The sequence below is a fragment of the Hippopotamus amphibius genome, chromosome 1 (genome assembly GCF_030028045.1).
Source record: "Hippopotamus amphibius kiboko isolate mHipAmp2 chromosome 1, mHipAmp2.hap2, whole genome shotgun sequence".
Lineage (NCBI taxonomy): Eukaryota > Metazoa > Chordata > Mammalia > Artiodactyla > Hippopotamidae > Hippopotamus > Hippopotamus amphibius.
This window is the reverse complement of record NC_080186.1, coordinates 117,758,495-117,773,962: the sequence shown is the minus strand read 5'-3', so window position 1 is coordinate 117,773,962 and position 15,468 is coordinate 117,758,495. Positions and strand designations below refer to the sequence as shown.

Genomic DNA, 15,468 nt, shown 5'->3' with positions numbered 1-15,468 from the left:
CATAGGGTTGATGTGAAGCTTAGAAATAGCAGATGCTCCTGCACACACATTGCAGGCAGTTCAGTACCTACCTGGGGTGAGGAGGATGTGGGCCCCCTCTGCTTCTGTGACCTTGAAGTTGTTATTATCTCTAAGCATCAATTTGTGAAATGGGAACAAGATGCCCACCTCCTTGGGTGTTTGGAGGATGTAGCTGAATAATATATGTGAAACAACCTATCGTAGACCCTGACCATTAATAACTGTCCTGCTTCTTGCCCCCGCATCACGGTGCACGGCTCCCCTCCTTAGCAGGACCTCTGCTGCTCCTCGCCACCGCCCCGCGTGCGCATACATCCTGCATCGCCGTGGGCTGACGGGTTTCTGCCATACCTGTCAGAGGAATGAGGGCAGGGGCTCAGCTCCCGGGTGGGGAGCGGAAACTACAGTTCCCAGCCCTCGCTGCGCGGCCGCCGGGGCTGGGAGCTGAGCGCGGCAGGCCCCTCCTTCGGGGAGGAGCCTATGCGGGTGGCGGAGTTAGGAGGTGGTTGGAGAGTTAAGCCAAGCCAATGAGACCAGCTGCTAATAAGTGGGCTTGGCTTACCCTATAACAGTGGCAGGAGGAGGAGAGCAAAGCTATTGAGCCAGCGAGGAGTGAAGCTGAGCCTGGCCTCACACGCTCCTAGAGGACCACCTCCTGAGACAGAGTTCTTTTTCCCCCTTCTTCTCCTTCTTTCTCCAAGCTCCCCTCCTGCCCTCCCTCCCTGCCCAGTACAATGCATTCTTGAGTGGCAGCGTCTGGACTCCAGGCAGCCCCAGAGAACCGGAGCAAGCCAAAGAGAGAGGACTGGAGCCAAGACACTCTGGTGGGGGAGCTTGGATGCCTGGCTTTCTTTGAGGACATCTTTGGAACGAGGGTGGCTTTGGGGTGGGGGGTCGTGCTGCAGGGAATCCCACCAGGCCCCAAGATGGACACTTCTGGGCACTTCCATGACTCTGGGGTGGGGGACCTGGATGAAGACCCCAAGTGCCCCTGTCCATCCTCCGGGGATGAGCAGCCGCCGCCGCCGCCGCCAGCACCACCAGCAGCCCCCCAGCAGCCCCCAGGACCCCCGTTGCAGCCTCAGCCTCCGCAGCTTCAGCAGCAGCAGCAGCAGCAGCAGCAGCCACCGCATCCCCTGTCTCAGCTCGCCCAACTCCAGAGCCAGCCCGTGCATCCCGGCCTGCTACACTCCTCTCCCACTGCTTTCAGGGGCCCCCCTTCATCCAACTCCACCGCCATCCTCCACCCTTCCTCCAGGCAAGGCAGCCAGCTCAATCTCAATGACCACTTGCTTGGCCACTCTCCAAGTTCCACAGCCACAAGTGGGCCTGGTGGAGGCGGCCGGCACCGGCAGGCCAGCCCCCTGGTGCACCGGCGGGACAGCAACCCCTTCACGGAGATCGCCATGAGCTCCTGCAAGTACAGTGGTGGGGTCATGAAGCCCCTCAGCCGCCTCAGCGCCTCCCGGAGGAACCTCATCGAGGCTGAGCCCGAGGGCCAGCCCCTCCAGCTCTTCAGCCCCAGCAACCCCCCGGAGATCATCATCTCCTCCCGGGAGGACAACCATGCCCACCAGACCCTGCTCCATCACCCCAATGCCACCCACAACCACCAGCACGCCGGCACCACCGCCGGCAGCACCACCTTCCCCAAAGCCAACAAGCGGAAAAACCAAAACATTGGCTATAAGCTGGGACACAGGAGGGCCCTGTTTGAAAAGAGGAAGCGACTGAGTGACTATGCTCTGATTTTTGGGATGTTTGGAATTGTTGTTATGGTGATAGAGACCGAGCTCTCTTGGGGTTTGTACTCAAAGGTAGGGGCTGCAGTTTCTCTTTATACCTTGAACAAAAGGAATATGTAGGTAGCAAAAGAGAGAAAGAGAGAGAGAGAGAGTGGGGGAGAGAGAGAGAGATTGGGGGAGAGAGAGAGATGGTGGTGGTGGGGAGAGGCGTTTGCTCAATTCTATTGAACACTCTAACTTCCCATGGTTTTCCTGCTTAATCCCGGGAGAGTTCATTCCTTGCTTCCTTGGGAGGGGGGGACATCCCCCCCACACCGTGTCTCATTTGCAGACTCTGGGTTAGGGAGGATTAAAGAATCCCTTCTGAGAAATCATCTTTCCTCCTGGCTCACTCCTACTAAAGCATAACCCAGCAGCTTAACGCCCCAATTAATTACACTCTGCCTTGATGTGCTTGCCGGTTCCTGTGACTTCCCTCCTCTCCTCCCCTCCCTGCTCCACTCCATTTTCCCGAGGGTAAAAAAGAAATAAATGTCTGGGTGGGGGGCGGGGATTCCATGCCAGTCCCTTCTCTCTCTGTCTTCTCCCTCTCTTCCCAAGTTTCTGTTTCCCTCCTCATCCCTGAGAGACTTAGGGCAAAATAGAAAAGCCCCCCGTGACTTGAGTCTCTTGGGGGCATGGGGTAAAAATATAGGCAGAGGAAATCAGCGGTCCTTTCCCTCAGGAAGGAGGACTCAGAATAGACCTGCTGCTGTCTCGTAAACATCCCCTGATAAAAATGGCTACAGGTGTTACCCGGGCAGAGCAGATGGGCGCTGCCTTGGCATCGGCCGGGGGGAGCTCCTCTCCTTCAGATGGGATGACAGGGCTTCCCGGGCGTCCCCGAGAGCTTGCGCCCCCGGCTTAGCCCCAGTTCTCCCCTCCCACCCTAACTCCTTCTCGGGATAAATAAGGATGAGTGTGTGCACAAGTGTGTGAGTGCGCGCCCCGACGGAGAACGGCCGCACCGGCTTTAGCGGGGGAGCTGGCCCCACTGCTCCAGCCTCTGTCCAGTCCCAAGACGGAGGAGGGGGTTTCCCTCCCCGAGGGGGGCTTGGAAATCGCGTCCTCCAAGGGAGTGTGGCTTGAGGAAGGTGGGTTTCTCTCAAAGCTCTGCTTGCTGGGAGTCCTCCTGCTGCGAGCTTTGAAGGCTTGGAGACCTGGGGAGTCACTGGGCAAGTAGATTTTTTCCCCTTCTCTGCCCTTTACCCCCAATTTGTTGCTGTGTGCGTGTGTGTGTGTGCATGCCTGCATGTTGCTTGGATTTCTCTACTTATTTGTCATTTTGGGCAGGGGGTGGCTGGGCTGGCCAGCGGGTAGCTGGGAGGGGTTCAGCTGTTGGAGGTTTCAAATAGAGCTTGTTTCAGGCTGGGCACAGCTGCTGCGAGACTGTCACATTCCTTGTTGAAATCCAGCCACAAAAACCTAGGAGGTGCTGATCGGATTTCCCCCATTCCCAGCCTCTCGCTTGCTCACTGGAGCAGGGGATGGGCAGATCTGCCCGCTCTGGAAAGGGGTGGGGCAGACCTGTCAGACGACCTGAATAGCCAGAATCAAGATTTCCAGGTGGAGGGTCCCCCAGGGACCTGGCTGCTCAGAGGGGACTGCCCCAGCCCAGGGCAGCTCCTGGAAGCTGCGTTCATCTAAATAGCTCAGGGATTGGAGCCCCTCAGTGAGCCGGAGCGAGCAGGGTTTCCCCTGGAATTGCAGCTCACTTAGTCATTCCCCGTAATGAGCCTCTGAATCTGCGGGTCCTTCTGCTCGCTGCCTCCTCCCGCTGGGCGCTCCAGGAGAGGGGGCCGCCAGCCTCGGCAGGCCTGGAAGCCGCCCTGGGCACAACCCCGGCTCCCTCCAGGCACCCCCTGGGGACCAGGAGCCCTTGCTGGGGGAAACTGATGAAGGCCCAAGGGGTAGGGAGAAGGGGCAAGACCAGTACCCTCTCTTTTCATGAACCCTGTGGTCAGAGCTCTTAGGGGAAGGGCTCTTCCTAGAGACAGCTCCCAGCGTGGGATCGATCTGTGCACATTTGTCTTAATGGGGCAGGAGGGTGGCTGCTGTAGCAGGTGCCTCCCTGATGGAGTATTCAGGGAAAGGGGCTTTCCCAGAGCTGGAGAAAGCAGACTGTGGTGCGAAGGAGGAGTGAGGTGATCCAAGGGGCTGGGCTTTGCCTACTTTTACATTGATGCCCCTCTGGCTGGTGGAAGCAGCTGCTTGTCTCACAGCCACTGCCTGTGCACCTTGGGGTTGGTATTGGTTGTCCTGCTTGTCTCACAGCCACTGCCTGTGCACCTTGGGGTTGGTATTGGTTGTGATGAGCAGGGCTCACCTTAACCTGCTCACTCACTCACCAGCCCTTCCATCCTCTATCCATCTGGGCATTGAGTCATTATGGAACAAGTATTTTCTGGGTGTCTGTGTCAGGCCTTGTGGATCCAGGAGGGGACAGGGCAGCTATTCCCTCTCCCCTCCTGGAGGCAAATAGTTCTGTTTTAAAGAAGCAGAGCCAAGTTTGAATCCCCGCTCTGCCACCTCCAGTGTGTGATCTTGGACAAGCCCTGTAGCGTCTTTGAGCCTGTCTCCCCAGCTGTCAAGTGGCAGAATGAAGTAGTATAAGGCATTCCACACAGGATCTGTTGTTATTGTTATTGATGATGATGAGGGGGAAAGAGACATCTTTCTCCTCTGTTATCGAACTCTGGCTCCAGAATTAGTTGGGGCTTTGATAGCCTGGGAACTAAGACTTGTCAGTGGAATGAGAAGTTGTATTTTGGAGGGGAGAAGTTCTGAGAAGGGGCTGGGTCTTCTGGCTGGAAACCACCTATAGCATGGGTCTGTTGTAGGGGAGGTGAATGTTTGTTCCCCAGCCTTGCAGAGAAAACAGACTCTGTTGTAACAAGAGGGTTTAGGTCAGAAGGAAGAATCACCAGCTGCGGGAACTCAGAGATGTGCGGTGGACCCTGGGGAGGGATGGGCGACAACCTCTTTTGCTGGAGAACTCTGTGTGTCTGGTTGGCTTTGCTACCCAGTCTGCAAGCAGGAGGATGGACAGGATGGCCTCAGGCACCCCACCCAGATTGGGTTATTCTGTGCTGGTGATGGCAGTTCCCACTCAAAGGCCCTGGGGAGAGGGACACACTTCCTTTTCCCCAAGAGATGAGGACTGCTCACCTTGTACTTGAGCTGCTGCTTTTTGAAGTTCTCTGCTCTTGTCCACGGGGCTGTGGCCTTCCTGTTTGCCTGTCTTTGGCTTATATCTGATCCTGGGGGAGGAATTCACCATGCAGGCCTGTCTCTCTTGAGAAGGAGTGTGGCAGGACCCCTGAACAGAGTCAGTCAATGCTAAAGGGGCCAGCCTGAGGAGGTAAGAAATCAGGACGGAACGGTCCTTGGCTCCCCTCTCACAAGCCGCAGGTGATGATGGGGAAGGAAGATGGGCTGAGGTAACAGGAGAGCTGTTTGTGATCACGCCAAGGCTGTTTGTGGCTTCTGATGGTACTGGGTTATCCCTGAACCAAACGAGCATCCAGGCGTTTTCCTTATGGGTGGATGGACCCTCGAGGGCTTAGCCACCGCGATAGGACAGGTGTAGAGGTCCTGTTGAGGAACTTGGTGGCATTGTCTCTACTATATCAGTGCCAGTCAGGGTTAAGGAATAGGGATTTGGGGAGTCTTTTCTTGGGATGCTTTATTTTCTTCCAGAGCCGGTTTGGGGCACACCCGCTTGGTTGTCTCACACTGCCTGCTGTGCTCTTTCCGCTCGAGTCCAGAGCGAGCTGGGGACTCTGTGGATGCCCCTCCCCACCTTGCTATCGGGCTGGTGTCTGAGCCGGTGCCTCCGTGGGCCTTGCTGGCAACTCATCAGCGGGCCTTGTTTCTCGGGGACCTCAGGCATCAGGCTGTGGGGTCAGCCCGGGGGAGGCTGGGAAATGCTGGGGCAGCAGGGTGGCTCTCCGTTTCCACCAATTTTGCACAACCTCAAACCACTTCCCCACCCCCGGCCTCACAATCTGAGTTTCACCTCCCAGACAGGGCCCATCCTCTGCCCCTCTTATGCCCCACTCCTGCCCTCCCCACCAACTTCCTGCCCGTCTGCTCTTCCCACTTCCTCTGGGGGCCTTGTTGCTGGGGTCACCCAGGCCACGCGTGGAGGAGCGGGTATGCGGGGGCTTCCCTGACTACCCCACGCGAGGCTTCCTTTCTTCAGGCCACCTCTTGGGAGGCCACTCTGAAAAGGGCAGTTTTCTCTGCACGCCCTGGGGAGCTTGGTCCCCTGGCCGTTTACTCTTCCAACTTGTATCTCTTTGCTGACCTCACAGAGGTCCACCCCCAGCCTCCAGCCTGAACGATTGAGTGGGCTCACCGGTCCCAGCTCTTCTGCTCCCTTGCCCCCGCTGCCATGGAAATGTTGTCTGCAGAAGGGCAGGGCAGCAGCTGAGGCTCTGCTGGGTGCATGGTCTGCACCTCCTGCCAGACCCAGGAGCTGCTTTGGGGTAGACAGGTGACTGTGGGGGGGTGTCCTGATGATTGCGAGCGGATGCCTCAGGGCACTCGTGTCTCTGGGTTCAAGCATGTTGGGAAAGTAGGAGTAGCTCAGACTCCTCTCCATGGAGCCTCCCTGCGGGCTGACCTGCAGGACAGGGTTGCAGAAGGCAGGAGACCCTTTATAAGTGACTGGCTAGAGGCACGAGCCTGGGAGCCAGCCACCAAGGCCCCAGGCATACGTTTTCACATCATAGGTCATACTCAGTGTCTTGGCCTAGGGAGGGCAAGAGAGAGACTCTGGGAGCGTGAAAACAAGCTCCTTCTCCCACCCAGTGTGGTGGCGACTCTATTTATAACCTTTGTGGACAGTCTGCAAATGAGTCAAACGTTTGTAACCCACAGAAGGGACAGCTAACTTTTATATATGCTTCTCCTTTGCGTGTCATGACACTATTTATAACTGTCCTGGGGGGAAGACTTTATAACACATCCGGACTTTCCTTCCCCATGGGCAGCACTCCCTGCTGCTCTAGCCCTGGCATCATTACTGCGGCTACACAGGCTAATTGGAAAGCTAGTGGATGGCCTTGTATTTCCCTTATTGAGCTTGCAGGAAGGGGGATTTGTGAGGCCAGGGTCCAAAGATCTGCTCTAGAAAAATATAAGGTAAAGAAAAACAAAATGAAAAGAAACTGGAGTCACCTCTATGGTGACGCTGAGGCCTGGATGGAGACGTAAAATCAGAACCGAGAGTTTTGGTTTTGTTGCAGTTATTTGTAAAGCATATTTGGGGGAGGTAATGAGTGTGTGTTTGTGTGTGTGAGAGAAAGAGAGAAGGGGTTGTGGGGGGAGGCTGTGTAGTGATGAAATACCACCTCCCTCAGCTCAGTGGCAGGCAGACCAGCACGTTTGTGCATTCGTAGCCGTTTTTCTTCTCTTTCTCTCAAAACCCCAAAGGGAGAGAGAGAAAAAAAGAAAGCCTCCTATTCCTCTTTAAATAATGAGGGTGGGGAATTCAGAGACTGCACTGTTCTTGGGAGCTGTGGGGAGGAAAATTCTAGTGCCTTTTTTTCTGGTAAGGAAAGTCCGGAGGAGGCTGATGGGTTTCTGGGTGCCCCCTCCCCCCACCCTGTCATTCCACCCCCAGGAGCTCAGCTGGGATCCGAGAGCAAGGAGGAGAGGGGGAGCTGCGGCAGGGACCACCCTGCTTCGTCTCTGGGCCTGGCACTGCCTGGGCCACGAATGCTACTGGGGAACAGGAGGGGTAGGCAGGGACCGTGTGTGCCTCCCTGGGTTGGCTTTCTACTCGAGAGCCCTGGAGGTGGGGGGGCGGTCATGGCCCCCTTTGTAGGTGAAGTCATGGGGCCAAGCTGACACCGCTGGTAGGTGGCGGCGCTGGAATAAGACCCCAGGCCCATTGGACTCCCAAATGTAGGCCTTTTTCCTTGCCTGCCGCTGCTGGAGAAATTCCTTATCATTGTTAGGAGACAAATCAAGGTTTATGGGCCTGAGAGCCTTGATGCACAATGTTGGGGCAGGAGGAACTTTACCAAGAGATAGACAGGAAGCCTTTTGATGGAGGGTGGGAGATACCAGTGCAGGTACCCAGAGGAGACAGTGTCCAGGGGTGGGGGTGGGGGGGCGGATCACAGGGCAAGGGGGCGGGGCCCTGGGTGCACCTGGGTCCAGGGTGAGATGCGGACAGGCCCACAGTCGGTCCTTGAGATGCCTCCTCGCCTGGAGGCCTGGTAATACTGCCCTGGGGTGATGGTGGCAAAGCTGAGAGGGCAGAAGGTGTGGAATTACAGAGAGAATAAGAGCCCATCCTGCGAAGGCCGGGACCAGGTGAGCTCCTGCTGCAGCCCCACAGCGCTCCCCTTCCACCCCCGAGAGCCAGCAGGTCAGGACACTTCCGCGGACAGCTCCCTGGCCTCTTGGTGCTCCTCTGTGCTCCCGGTCGCCCTCCTCTCCCCTTCTCCAGCGCTGGCTGCAGGGCTACTTATGGGGGTGACCCCCACAGGCTCAGCATCTCACATCTCACAAGGTATTTCCACGTTTGTGTTCCCTTAGGATGCCCGCCTCGGCCCGGGAGTCATTGCAGTCAGAGATACTCACAGATGAGAAAGCTGAGCTGCAGAGGGGTTGTGAGGCCAACTCCCGGGGCCTGTGTGAGGAGAGGTGGTTCTAGAATGCGAGCGCAGGTCCCCAGTGCCCTGCTCATCTCTCTGTTCCAAACCGCATCACATGCCTCTGCTGGGGATTTGAGTGAGGGAAACTTCAAGGGCTTCTCCATCCCTGCTTCTAGAACTTTCTTCACCCTTTTTTTTATAAATTTATTTATTCATTTATTTATTTATTTATCTATTTATCTATTTTATTGGTTGTGTTGGGTCTTTTTTTGCTGTGCACGGGCTTTATTCAGTTGCGGTGAGTGGGGGCTACTCTTCGTTGTGGTGCGCGGGCTCCTCATTGCCATGGCATCTCTTGTTGCGGAGCACAGGCTCTAGGCGCGTGGGCTTCAGTAGTTGCAGCACATGGGCTCAATAGTTGCGGCTCACGGGCTCTAAAGTGCAGGCTCAATAGTTGTGGCGCATGGGCTTAGTTGCTCCACGGCATGTGGGATCTTCCTGGAGCAGGGATGGAACCCGTGTCCCCTGCATTGGCAGGCGGATTCTTAACCACTGCGCCACCTAGGAAGCCCTCTTCTGCATCCTTGAGTCCCAGTTTCCTGTTTCCCTGGAGGTACGAGGCTTTGTTTAGCTCTGTCAGTGGCAGTTGGTATTAAAGAAAGACCTGTCTCTGCTTGAAGGAGCCCTGAAGAGATGCCTCCACCTCTTGCTTCTGACTTGCTGTGTGGCCTTTGTCAAGTCCCTTCACCTCTCTGGGTGTCTGTTTCTCTAGCTTAGAAATGAGGGCTGGACTCTGATGCTGAACTCCCTTCCTGCTCCAAAGCTTCCTTATTCCATCAAACATATATTTGTCGCTGTTCCATCACCAAGGCAGCAAGTCGTGGTCCTCCATCTCCTGTTCTCAAAGGGTGTCGGGCCTGCACCCACGCAGTGTCCATCCAGGCTGGGCTGCGGTGGTGTGGGGAGCACTGAGGAAGCAGGCAGTCATCTGGGATGTTGGGAGGCTCCCTGTAGGAGGTGGGGTGGCCCCTGAAGGATTAGACAGACCAAGATGGTAGGGTCACGGGCAGGGGGCCTTTCTGAAAGTGAGACCGTCAGCAGCAAGGGCAGGGGTGCAGAGTGAGTAGGGGACAGAGCGGGGGCAGCTTGGAGTTCCCGCCGTGTGGTGTCCACAGGGGCAGCTGAGGAGGACAGGGAAGCCTGGGATTTAATATTTAGCTGATAATGGTAATTGCCAGGGGCTCAGAGTTCTGCATCCTCAGGCCCTGGAGACCCGCTGCTCTTCTTTCCTCAGAGGCGATCCTGATGGGCAGAGGCGGCCTGGCATGGCGGTTGCAGCCGTGGGCCCTGGGTTCGCATCCAGACTGGGCAGCATCCTAGTGGTGGGTCCTCAGGGAGTTTCCTGAACCTGGAGCTGTTTCTCAGATGTTCAGAGGGACTCACAACCCCTGCATAGCACCCAGGTCAGAGTTGGGCACACACTGCGCCTCGACGTCCACCAGCCGTTGCTTTTGTGAGAGCAGTGCTTAGAAGATGCTCCTGTTGGCCCAGAGCCCCCTAGAGAGCTGTGGAGGGCGCGGGTGCACGTGTCACCCTCCACACAGGTGGCTGTAGAAAGGGGCTCTGGAAGAGGCCAACCTGTGTGGAACATGCCCCCTTTCTCCTAAAATCAAACGGCTTCCCCGCGGGTCCTGTTTCTGGCTGGGTCCCTGAGGGTGAGTCGGCACAAGTAAGAGAAGCAGGCTGTTCCCTGGAAGATGGGCCTGCAGTGGTGACCTGGCCTGGGCTTCTGGAGCCTTCTCACCTCATGGGACCCAGTTATTCTACACTTAGTGTCAGCAATCTGTGGCCTGGGCACAGCTTGTTGGGTGTGGACCTGCAAATCGGACAGGTGGAGAGAGAACAAAAATAAGCCCAAGGAGCCAGGCCAGAGGCTGGGAGGCCCGGAGGAAGGTCAGGGGGACACACGATGACCAGGCAGAATGAGGCTGAGAGCACCGGATGACAGGGAGAGGACCAGGCAGGAGGCCTTCCTGGCACAGAACCGGGCAAGAAAAGAATGCTAAGGCTTTCCTGATGTGTCTTCAAGAGAACACAATTTTTCCTTCAAGACTTGGGATGGGGTACCTTCTTGAATTCAAAAGGGTGTGGGGGCTTGTGAATCAAGGCTCTCCCTACCCTTTCTGCTCTAGCAGGTGGTGGCTCTCCCAACTGGGGGCCAAGGAGCATGAAGACCAGCTGGGTCGGGGAGGGATGTATCAGGGAATCAGGGCTCACCCTGCGTGGAGGCCATTTTTTCCCACAAGGCCTGGTTGTAAGGTAACCAGAGTTGTATTCTGAGCAGAGCCATGGTGACACTAAATGAACAACATGCAAATGATGTGTGAAATAATATGCAAATTGGCATCTGTTATTTTTGAGTCAGCTTGTTGGGCATTTTTCTTAAAGGACAGGCATTGTGCTCAGTGTCAAATGAACAGGAAAGCTGTCTTACGGGACGCTCCCACAGGGGCTGATTGGGCTGGTGCCTGCCCCTCAGAGCTCATGGGCACCAGGCCTGCCAGCCAGCAGCTTCAGAAGCATTGATATTTAGCTTGAGCTGATAAATGGAGAAGCCCAGAAAGCTGGGGGTCTTGGCCAGGACCACCCCACAGATAGGGAGGGCGAGGAGGCAGGCCATCTGCTGGCTGAATGTAGGGAGTGGGGAAGAGACTGAACTGGGGCCTAATTCCGGGCTGGGTCACCCAGCAGCAAGGGTGACCATAAGGCCCGTGACTCAAAGTCTCTGAGCCTCAGTTTCCCCATCTGTAAATGGAGAAAGTGGTGTTCCCCAGCCCGGTGAGAACTAAACATGATCACGCTTGGGTAAGTGGCCAGCCCAGTGGCTGGCGCATCCCAGGCTGCCAATAAGTAGCAGTTCTTCCTAGCGCCTTTGCCTGACTTGGCACCTGCCTGCATCCTCGCAAGGTTCCACCAGCAGGGATTTTTGCACAGCCTTCTCTCCCTTTTAAGAAGATTTCTGATTTTAACAAATTGGGGCTTAGCCATTTTCTCTCTCTTCTGGCTTCCATCGGGTAGGATGTTGGCTTACTCAGCCAGTCCCTGAAGAGCTCCCACATGTGGAAATGCCCGGAGCCATGGACACAGGTGATGTCCCCTTCCTCCAGAATGAGGGCTTGGGCTGGGCGTGTTGTTGTGGGTCGGGCTACTGCCTTTGGAGGGGCTCAGAGCCGGATGGCATTGGTGGGTTGACCCAGGGGAGGCCTCCTCTGGGGCAGCTGTGGGCACATCTGGCTTGGTGTGGTACCATACCTCCCCGAATGGCCAAGCTCCATGGACCCTCCAGTGTGCCAGCCTGGGTGACACGGCCTCTGTACAGGCCTCCCACCTCAGTGAGGAAGGCAGGGCAGAGATCATCCTCCTCTTTACAGGACCCCAAGGACCAGAGATGTTATGTGACTTGTCCAAGGCCACTCAGCATTGTGAATGGCAAGGGTGCAGCTGGAATCCAGGAATTCTGGGTTTTAGTCCCACACCTGCTATGTGGCAGGGCCTGGTCTAGGTTCTAGGAGTACAAAGGTCTGTGCCCTTAAGGACACGAGTCAGGTATAGGGGTCTCTCCTCAATGAAATGCGTTGCTCTCTGCCTTCTCTTCCTCTAACAGCTCAGACTTTCCACACAGACCTGGATTCGAATCCTGCCCATGTGCTATTGAGCTGTATGGCCTTGAGCCGTGGCCTCTTTATCTGGAAAGTGAGATTATAATTCCTTTTGCTGAGGGTGGAGGTGGAGGATTCAATTTGGCACAGACCTGGCCCCCGGGGGCTCTTTGGTCCATGCTGGTCTGTGGCAGGCTTTGCCATGCTGTTTCTTCTGAGAGTTCAGCGGCCGTGGGTTTGTAGAAACCCCTTAGAGCTGGACCCATGACTCCCTGCCCTTTCTGCTCCGGGCTGGACCGGGAGTTCAGCTCTGCCAAGATGCTCTCCCCTGCTCCTAGGGGAGTAATGATGCTGAGCCAGGTGGGAGGACACTTTGGCACAAGACACCAGACTGGTCCACGCCGTGTGCCGGCGATGGAAAGATCCCTCAAGAGTGAAATGAAATTGATGTGAACAGAGAGCAAGTCCGGGATGGAGGTTGAGTCACGAGGGTTTCCTCGCAGGTGGAGGGGACCATCTCTAACGCTTCTGTCCTCAGCACTCAGCAGAGTGCGCCTCTCTCACAAAATAGATACTTCTTTCCCCTCCCTAAAAGTGACTCCAGAGCAACCCTCTTAGTCAGGAGTGTAAAAAGGGGCAGATGGAGGAGGAGAAGAAAATGAGCGTTTACCAAGGGCCTACTACTATGAGGTTTCACACACCTCCTCTCATCTAAGCCTCACGGCAACCCTCGTTTTACAGATGACTGCCCCAAGGATCAGAGAGGTTAGATGATTTGTCCAGGGTCTCACAGCCAGCAAGCCGCGGACTTGGGGCTTGAACACGTACTTTTGCAGATCACCCCTGGCTTGGGGCTCTTTCAAGCCAAAAAAGCTGTTCGTGTTCTCTCCACCCTTGCCCACCCCATCCCCTTTAGTTTTATGCCACCCTCACTGTCCCACTGGCGGGTGATCTGAGCTCTGGAGGGAGGGGTGGAGGCTGTCAGATTAGACACAGAGGTCTGTTGAACCTCCGGGAGCCCTGGGTACATTGACAGGGAAGCCTGGGCTCTGGGGCCGAGGATGGTCTCCCGCGGGCTCTGGAGGGGTCAGCTGAGCAGTCAACAGACATGCTTTGGTGCTCTTGTCCCAGCTCTGCAGCGTCCTGGCTGGTCAGCCTGGATGAGAAAGTTGACCTCCGTGAGCCTTAGTCTCCAGACCATGAATAGGGATGAGGGGGTGTGTCGTGAGAAGCCAATGAGACGGGACCCCGTGCTGGGCTCATGGTAAAGGGCTGGGGAAACGCCAGCTGTTCTTATCGTTAATTTCCCCAGTGTATGATCTGAAAACTTCAAACACAGACTTAGTCACTAAAACCCAGAGGACCAATAGAGTCCCCGACCTCGTGGCCCCTCCTGGCTGGATCATCTGTCTCCTTGGGCCCATCCCACTTCACGCACGTTCCAGAGCCTCCTGCCCCCCTCTCCTCTGTTGGTCCTGCTCCATGTCTATCCCAGGACCCCCCTTTCCCCCCACCGCTTGCTTCTCAAGCCCGTGGTCTTTCATGGATAACTACTCATGAGGGTCTATGGATGCCAGGTTGGCTCTGGGGGTTCTTAACAAGACACGGAGTTCACAGGCTGGTCAAGGAGGGGGGCAGGCATTTGAACAAGTCCTGACAGGTATGATGAGAGTTTTATAGGAGACAAAACCACACACGTGTGTCCTGGATTTGACCCACAAACCTGACTGAGTCTCCATTCCTTCTGCCTGTTCCCCCGCCCTCTATTCCCTGCGAGTCCATCTCGCCTTCACTGCTTTCATCTTCCCTTGTATCCATCTCCCAGCCGCCCCACCTCTCACATACGGCAGCCTAGCCTCGTGCTGTGTGAGGAGAGCAGGCTTCCACAGGACGGATCTGGGTTTGAATCCTGACTGTCATGTGTGGCTTTGGGCAAGGGGCTTCAATGCTTTGATTCTGTTTCCTTGGGAGTGAATCTTAACCCTATTTCTGGGGCAGTTGTGAGGATTAAATGAGCCGCCACTGTATGGAAAGCATGTGACATGGATCTGGGCCCATGCTGGGCACCAGTGAAGACTGTGGGTGAAGAGAAAGGCCCTGGACTAGGATTGAGGAAACTTTGTTTCTGGGCCTCTGTTTTGCCATCTGGAAAATGGGAGAGGTGGAGTTGAGGATGATAATTTCTCTGCTGGGCATTTTAAGGGAGGAGGGTCATGAGGACAAGATGCAATTAAGGAGAGAAGGGGAAGAAGGCCCTGGCGCCTGGGGTGAAGCAGCGCTTGGCTGCTCGGTGGATGCGTTTTGGAGGGGGGGTTGGGGAGGGTTTATCTTCCTACCCAGGAGTGAAAACCTGCGAAGGCATTGTGGCTAAGTGGATTTTCTCACTGTCAGGAGACAGCTGAGAGACAGACCCTTCTGGCCAGCCTCCCTCCCTGCTGCCTCCTCCCTGCAGGCCAGCCCTTGGCGTGAGGCCTGTTCGGCTCCTCAACCCTCCTAGCAGCAGGGATTTAATTACTGTAATGTAAGTAGCCATGGCTTGAGGCCTTCTGGCGGAGGGGGAACAGATTTGTCTTCTCACTGGGAGAATAAAAATCGATGGGAAGGAAAGGAACTGTACCTTCCTCGGAAGTACCCACTGCTGTTGGGCTGATGGGTAGCTTTCCTGAGGCAGGGAGAGAGGAGCCTGGATGGTGGAGGGGAGGAGACACAGGGTCCAATTCAAGGACCCTTGGTTCTTGCTTCTGTCTTCTGTGCCACGACTCAGCTGAGCTGCCTCTGTTTCCCCAGATCAGCCTACCAGTCACATATCAACCACCTACCGTATGCCTAGCACCGCTCTTTAGACGTTTCTAGCGAGGTAGGGAGCCCAGGCAGAAAAATAGATGACTTTACTCATTCAATAAATAGTTATTGAACACCTATTATGTGCCGGCATTGTTCTAGGCACCACAGATATAGTACAAAGAAAGCATAAAAATAAAATACTGCTGGCCTCTGGAATGTACATTTTTTTTTTTTGAGACCTTTTGTAAAACTTTTTATTTTATATTGGAGTATAGCTGATTTACAATGTTGTGCTAGTTTCAGGTGTACAGGAAAGTGATTCAGTTATACATAGACATGTATCTCTTCTTTTTCAAATTCTTTTCCCATTTAGGTTGTTACATAATATTGAGCAGAGTTCCCTGTGCTGTACCGTAGGTCCTTGTTGGTTATCCCTGTTAAATATAGCAGTGTGTACACGTCAGTCTGGAACTTACATTTTAGTAGGTAAAACTGACAATAAACTATAAGTCAATTATATTTTATGTTAGATGGCAATAAATGATATGAAGAAAAAGAAGGCTGGGATGGGAGAGCAGGGAGTTCTGAGGGAAGAGTTATAATTTTAAG

The 15,468-nt window shown here is 55.2% G+C and overlaps 1 protein-coding gene across 2 annotated transcripts in view; it reads left to right on the top strand.

The window, feature by feature from the left end:
* Positions 1-618: 618 nt before the first annotated feature.
* Positions 619-15,468, top strand: part of KCNN3 (potassium calcium-activated channel subfamily N member 3) — a 155,313-nt gene continuing 140,463 nt past the window's right edge. Inside the window, exon 1 of one of the 2 annotated variants that reach the window (XM_057725390.1) lies at positions 619-1,838. In XM_057725390.1, the coding sequence (XP_057581373.1) occupies positions 948-1,838 (891 nt within the window). In that variant the 5' untranslated portion in view covers positions 619-947. The remainder of the gene's footprint in view (positions 1,839-15,468) is intronic. The other variant, XM_057725389.1, reaches the window with a different exon arrangement.